The sequence below is a fragment of the Montipora foliosa genome, chromosome 13 (assembly GCF_036669935.1).
Source record: "Montipora foliosa isolate CH-2021 chromosome 13, ASM3666993v2, whole genome shotgun sequence".
In the NCBI taxonomy this organism is placed as follows: Eukaryota; Metazoa; Cnidaria; class Anthozoa; order Scleractinia; family Acroporidae; genus Montipora; species Montipora foliosa.
Window position 1 is genome coordinate 21,573,391 of NC_090881.1, and position 7,500 is coordinate 21,580,890.

Below are 7,500 nucleotides of genomic sequence, written 5' to 3' on the forward strand. Positions count from 1 at the left end.
AATGATATCGAGACTCTACGACAAATGAGACCTCGACGAACAAAGAATGACTCCAAATTCCCGGCGAAGAAAGCTTTATTGACCCTTTCTCAAGGCAAACCCCGTTTACTACAAGTTGGTATTCCACACTGAAAAACAAGCTCTAGGTTATTACGTTACATATACTTGCGTGCACTCAAAAACTCTTTTTTTTTTTTTGTAAGTGGCGGGCAACACCTTGTCGACTTACAATAATGTGGTTGCTTGATATACGGTTGCTTAACTTCTCATTACTTTCGATATAGCAGCAACAAGGCCACATCTTGTACAGCTGTGGTCGTATAAGCCTTGCTCACGAAACGAAGATTGATTACAAGCAAAAAGCAAACATTAATTAACCGAGTTAAAAGCTATGACTATATACGAAGTTGACTTGGTCGTGCACTCTGGTAATTGTTTCAAAACTTTACTAAGCTATCCAAATTACGCACACAACCCGGCGAAGAAAATGATAGCACAACTATCACGTTCTAAATTCCAATAATGGAATTAAAAGTACAATGAGCTTACGAAAAAAGCCTGAGAATAAAAAAGCTTAGGCTCTAACAAAAAAAAAAAAAAAGAAAGAAGGTGGTAGATCAGTTAGCTCCTGTCGAATATCGTTTTGTACTCGGAAAATGTTATAAGAAACCAAAAAAAAAGTTATGTAAGCTTGGAAACTAGTCTCCCCGGAAAAAAAGTCTGCAATCATGCAATAGTATCTCAAAAAAATGTTTTGTTCGTTGCAATGCTCGTCCTGTGATCGGTAAAGCTCTTCTCAAATGACAGTGCAGGTCTGAATCCAATCAATCCTTTCCTGACCTGGAGTTGACTCAGTAAACTGCAAAAAGAGCGGAGAATTAGTCAAAGTAATTTAAAGGATTCCGGCTTTTCAAATACCAATATGTCATGCGTCACTGGTCAGAGGTAGTACTGTCAAAATTGTAACTCAGTTCTTCTTTTGACCACCCAATCTTTGACAACTTTTGATAATCCAATCGGAAGCTGAGCATGGCTTCTCTTGATTCTGATTGGATAGCTTGGCATGCGGCATACTAAGGGGTGGCTATTAAGGGGCTTACGAAACGAGGACGACGACGGCTACGAGGACTTCATTTAAAAATACAAGTTCGCGCTATTCATATCACTACGAAACTATTTCAAGTCGTTTCGCGTTAAAAATGTGTTGTAACTGTCGAGGAATTAAACTGGTATGTTTGGGTTGGAAGCGTAGAGAGAGAGAACTGAAAATTCCTCGCCATGTGCTAACGTCCTCAACAGAACCTTGAATTTGGTCATTTCACACCGTAATTTAGGAGATGACGGCAAAGAAATGTACCAGAATGTAAAACGCACGTGCAGAGCGTGCAGAGCCATTGTTTGTGCTCATTAAACCTATTGTTTTGTAGCGTCGTCGTTGCTGTCGGCGTCGTCGTTTCGTAAGCTCTCTATTAGCTCTCCTTGTCACGAAAAGACGTTTTTGCACTACACGGCCACCACTACAGAAATTTCAGGTCGTTACCCTGAGCTAACTTCGCGCTCTCATCAAAGACAAAATTCACCAACGGGGTCAGCTTAAAAATCTGCCTAAGTTTCAACAAGAGACCATAGATAAAAGGCTCTGTCCAGTTTAGAATATCAACGTCTAATAAACTGAGTTTTGAGTTGCAAAAACACATGGGTGCGTGGGGAGAGAAATAGGCTTCTATAGATTGTGCTAGTAAAAGTAACATATTATGCTACTATCAGTGCGCATTTTTTGCCCAAATTATGCTCAATTTATGCTCGTTTTTCCAAATTATGCCACTTGCTCTTAAAATTATTCCTTTTGCAAAATTAGTGAAACCAGTCCAAAAAACGGTATCACGATCATGTAGCAATACTTTTTTTGGCGTCACATTCTCCTCTCCTATTGTATTTTGCTTTCTTTGTCTAAGGCAACGGTGTCTGGCTATGTTTGCTGGTTCTGTTATGGTCTCTTGTTGCAAGTTATCGGACAGCCTGGCTGACGCCATTTGGCAAACTTGCAAATGAGAGTTTCCTGTAAAATAATAGTTTTAAGGTCATTTCCAGTATTGTAGCAGCATTGTAATATTGTAATACATTGTAGTAATGTAAAGCACTGTAAGCAGCATTGGTATTGAGAGTAAGGCCCGTTTCAAACGTCGAACTTTTCATGTGCCGAATCTAATGCAAATGAGCAAAAACAATAGATTTTTGTCATTTGCATTAGATTTGGCACATGAAAAGTTCGACGTTTGAAACGGGCCTAAATGAGTGTAAAATAATTTCTAGTAAGTGTAAGTAGGTAGTGTAGAAAGCATTGTAAATAGTTGTGTTTTCTAAGTTAATGTATGTAAGTGTTTGTAATTAAAAAAAAAAACAAAAAAAGAAGAGGTACTGTGACCAACACTATCTGGCAACTTCCGGTCCGTCAGCTCGTGCCAGACTGCTAGCCTTCTAGCCATAGAGAGGCTGTCTCTCTGTTACCAAACTGCGAATGCGGCTAAAACATTGAATAAAAATGGTCTCAGGCCTCAGGCTTATCAATATATACCGATTATGCTAGCAGTGCTGCTTTTTAAAAATCATCAAAAATTATGCTAGTTTCCTCAAATTATGCCAAAAATTATGCTAGCACAATCTATAAAAGCCTAGCTCGGAGAAAAAAGTCGACGAATTTGCATTCAAATTTTCTTGTATCTTTAATTCATGCTTGATTTTATCCAGACGCGCGTGCATGTGATTTTTGAAACTCCGAACCGACTATTTCACATCTGGGAGACCAAAACTCAAACTTAATTTTTTTGCCTTACCTAATGGAGTGAATGTGTCGTAGTCGATGGTCCAACCCTGCCTTTCGGCAAGAAGCCGAATGCAACGCTCCGCCAGCATCCCTATTGTCAGTAAGGGATTAACACCTACAGGTCTAGGGATAATGGCTGCGTCAACAACCATAAGTCCGTCCATGAGATCATCAGTATTTCCTGAAAGAATAAAGGTTTCAATTTTACTGGAAGGTATATTTTTCCGTAAGGAGCAATTCTGTCAAGTTTACGAAGGAATCCTTTCAAATGAGGAATGGAGTCGGATAAGTGGTAAAGTTTTCTCCGTCGCTTTTTGGTTAATTGGTAGGTGTCCTTGGTTGTATGAACTTGATCTCATAGACTGTGTTATAAGGCAAGCATTGTAATCTTGCTATTGTGTTCAAATTACTCACTCATTTGTTTCAACCAAATTTCCGAGCTTGACAATCCTACCAACCTTCCTCCGCGGTTTCCTTTGAAACTGGTCCGCTTGGCTATATTCTTAATTCGTTGCAAGTATATTACAAATATAATAGTAAAAAAGCACCCTGGAACGAACGCATCGCATTTTATTCTCATCGATGCTTCACAAAATCAACGACTTCTTAACTCATCAACTCAATTTCTGCTCAAGGACAAGTTCAGCTAAATCAAAAACATCGTAATGCAATTCTTCCCTAAATAAAGTGACCAAAATAATAGAGCGAATCTTCTGGAAGAAAGCCGGATCTTTTCCCGTTCTTACAGTTAATTGAGTCCTTTTAAACTTTGAATTACGAAGGACTTGAAGTAGACAGCCGCGGCGTACCTTTTGAACACTTCATGCGATCACATACCATCAAAAACTTGTCCAGCGTGATTCACCACAGCTGTTTTTCCTGACTCTCCCATTGAACATCCACCAAGAGGATGTGCTGTGAGAACACTTCGCTTCTGAGGCTTGGCCCACTTTGGATAAGGTAGAAATGTGCCTCCCAGACCATCAGTCATGTTTTTTATCCTTCCGTTTACTTCGAAGAAATTGCTTTCGCACCCCACTTTTTCCCAAGTGATATCAAAAATGTTGTTGTTTAAAGAAATGACGCCTCTTGCATCATCATGACTTATACCAAGGAAAGTCAGAGATTTGTCACCTGCTTCGGACTTAACCGCCTGTGCAATGAGAGATATCAACCAATCAACCAGTCCGTCAACCAACTTCATTCAAGAACAATAAATCATAAAGAAATAGAAAGAGAGCTTATTAAAATATAAATATATATTAAAATATCCTTTAAATATCTCCGGAGAGCTCAGGAGCTCTAAATCATTCAGGATGAACAGCTTACATGCATACGCAGCTCCAAAACCCTTTTGGTATCTGGTTCCTCAAATTGCAGGAAAAGTGCACGTGCATGGCAACATTGGTATGCATTTGCTTTTCATTGGTAGAAAAAAGTGGCGCGAGATTTATAAGCCAGTTACTTTGTGTACCAATTACAATGTTTTAATTTCTTTTTAAAATCATTCGAAAACAAGTATCATTGATTAGTATCACCCAACTAGTGGACTAATGCCAATCCTGCATTTTGATTGGCTATACGCTACTAGATGACTATTAGTAATAGTCCTCGAATAGCGAAAAGCGTGACGTTTTCTTTCGTTTTATTTCCAAATAAATATTTCTTCAACTTGCATTTGCTAACTATATTATTGCCTTTTCTGTCCGACTAGTTGGGTGATACTAAAACAATTAGACTCTTCGCCCTCAAGGGCCACGGGTCAATATCCCATTCGGCTTCGCCTCGTGGTCTATTGACCCGTAGTCCTTGCGGGCTACGGGTCTAATTGTTAATTGTCAGATTTAGTAAATCCGTCAATCAATCAACCAATTGGAACCTTATAGCTTCATTTCCAAAGGCACTGAGAAGGCTGTAGCTGTGCGTCTCAATCACCATCTTGAGGATACAAGTCTACATGAGATTTTTCAATCAGGATGTAAGAAGGGCCATGGCACTGAGACGGTGCTTACGCGAATACACAATGACATTCTACGTGCCATTGACGACGTAGAGTGTGTTATATTGGTGTTACTAGACCTCTCAGCGGTGTTTGACACGGTAGACCATGACATTCTCAGTACTAGGCGAAAACATCGTTTCGGAATTACTGGGAAAGCCTTAGGTTGGATACAGTCTTATCTATCCGGGAGGACCATGTTCGTAAAGATCGGAACTGAGCGCTCATCGCTGAGCCGGAATCTCATTTGTGGTGTTTCCTCAGGGCTCAGTGCTCGATCCCATCCTGTACTCCCTTGTACACCTCACCTCTCACAGACATCATCAGTAAACACAACATGAACCATCATTTTTATGCTGATGATGGCCAAATTTATGTGTCTTTCAACCCGAATGCTGCTGGCGAACCATCTACAACCAAACAGCGCATTGAGTCATGTATTCATGATGTTAATCCCCGGTAATTGGATGTCAGGCAATAAATAGGCTGTTGCTCAACCACGACAAAACTGAGCTCCTTGTTTTGCACGCCCGTCATCGACCACAACCCCCGCTAGAATCTATTCTTGTTTGCTCAGATTTTATCTACTAATCAAACTCAGCAAAGAACAGCGGTGCCTGGTTCGACAAACAGCATACGTCAGTCTGCTTTCTACCACCTACGCAACATTGCTCAAATCAGTAAACATCACCATGAAACTTTGGTCCTCGCATTCGTAACATCCAAGATTGACCAATATAATATACTACTCTCAGGTCTTAGGCAGGATCAAGTCCGAAAACTCCAGTATGTCTAGAATTAGGCAGCCCGACTTCTAACAGGTTCATGTAAACACGAGCTGATGTTACACCTGTGCTAAGAGATCTGCATTGGTTACCCGTTCATGAACGTAATCGTTATAAAATTTTACTAATTACTTTTAAATGTCTTAATCAACTAGCGCCAGTGACCTTTTTTTAATTCACTATCGACCATTAAGGACATTGCTTTCGTCTCATAAAGAACTACAAGTACAACCCCGCTGGTGAATTAAGGCCAGGGCCCATATCTATTTTATGAAAATAAGTGAGGGGGTGGTCTAACTCTCGATCGGTTGTATATAACACGAAATAACTTTGGGACATTGTTAGCAGCAATAAGATGTCCAACCTTAACAGCTATAAGTTGATATATTATCATGTGACATGTCAAAGTTATTTTTAGCATAGAAATCTCAGCTAAACGGCAACACTTTTTATCGACATTTTATCAGCTGGATTTACCTTGATGATGTTAACGCTATTGGGTACATCATTTCTGTGCTTGGACATTTCAAGGTAAATGTCCCAGAAAAGAAATCCTTTTCCATAGGGGACTGGGCACTAGTACAAAATGCCGTTTATATCCAGAAGTAAAGACATATTTCACAAATGCCAAGCACAGTTCGTTTTCTTTTACCATTTTGACTAATCTAATAGTAGCGAAGTGAAATAAATTGTAGCATAAACTGTTGCCATTTTTTTTTTTTAATTTTGTGGCCGTAACAAGTCACGTGACCTCATTTGCATACAACATCCACATCAATTATTATTGTTGTTGTTGTTATTATTATTATTATTATTATTATTATTATTATTATTGCACAATCCATACATTCATTAATACAACAACAAATCAATCAATAAAGAAGAAAAGTGCCCCTAAATGTAGTACCTTGTAAAACTTGTCGATATCGTCAAGATCAGGATACTTATCATCGCCAGAGAACAGTGCCTTTACAGCCAAACCAATGATGTAAGGAGAAGCCAAGCCAACAGGGATTCCAAAATCTTCGACAACATGGTGCTTGTCAAAACTGCCTGGGGTGAAGCGACGAAAATCTGCTGCGGTGGTAATTGTTGGACCCGGTGGATGATCGACCCCTGGGGCAGTCTCAAAAGGAATGCCGATAGCGTTTACGACATTATCGCCACAGAAACTCGACGCTATCACATCGCCATTGGTGGAAAACCGCTTTCCGAGCTGATTGGATACATTGAGCCCACCTTCCTTGGAGCGCAAAAGTACTTGTGTAGAACCTATAGCACCGGCACCAAGAATGACAAAAGTGGCTTGCACTGTTTGTTCAACACCAGTGCTGTTATCGTCAATTCTTTTGTAGGTGACGTCCCACCCGGTACAGTCGGCAGACCTTAGCACTGTTAATACCTCTACCTATCAAAGTTAAAAATCATGTAATGGCTTTAAATACTTCATCATCAGTTTTATTTCCAGCATACCAAATTTTCTGCGAGTAAGTAAAATGCATTTCGTTTTAATTCTAACCATTTTGTCGACTACTGTTCCTATAGGTTTTCTCGTTCACTAAAGAATTAAATCGAGTGTTTTAGCTAGGACCATAGCCAACGTCAAAGCGCACAACTTGGATTGGCGCAGTGGTGGGGCCACCCTTCTTCCACCGATATCTCCCGGGTTCGATTCCCAGACTCGACATCATATTTGGGTTGAGTTTCTTGGTTTCCTACTTTGCTCCTAGGCTATTTTCCGTGTACTCTAGCTTCTGCCCCTTCATGCCATCATTTACAATGTAATGACTGATATTGATTTGGAAGTTCGATTGACCGTCTCCCTTATTAGCTCCAATAAGCAAAGCTCGTGAATTCAAAACGACAAGCCTGAAAATATAACAAAGCTATGT

General features: G+C 39.9%; 1 protein-coding gene and 1 long non-coding RNA gene across 2 annotated transcripts in view; one reads left to right on the top strand and one right to left on the bottom strand.

Annotated features, from left to right (window-relative positions):
* The window catches only part of LOC137982969 (uncharacterized), a 27,069-nt gene that overhangs the window by 6,231 nt on the left and 13,338 nt on the right, over positions 1 to 7,500 (top strand). The window lies entirely within an intron of this gene.
* Positions 58 to 7,500, bottom strand: part of LOC137982968 (cholesterol oxidase-like) — a 20,228-nt gene continuing 12,785 nt past the window's right edge. Inside the window, exons 4-7 of the mRNA XM_068830133.1 lie at positions 6,516 to 7,016; positions 3,662 to 3,977; positions 2,835 to 3,005; positions 58 to 859 (exon numbers count right to left, since the gene is read on the bottom strand). Of these exons, the coding sequence (XP_068686234.1) occupies positions 852 to 859; positions 2,835 to 3,005; positions 3,662 to 3,977; positions 6,516 to 7,016 (996 nt within the window). The 3' untranslated portion in view covers positions 58 to 851. The remainder of the gene's footprint in view (positions 860 to 2,834; positions 3,006 to 3,661; positions 3,978 to 6,515; positions 7,017 to 7,500) is intronic.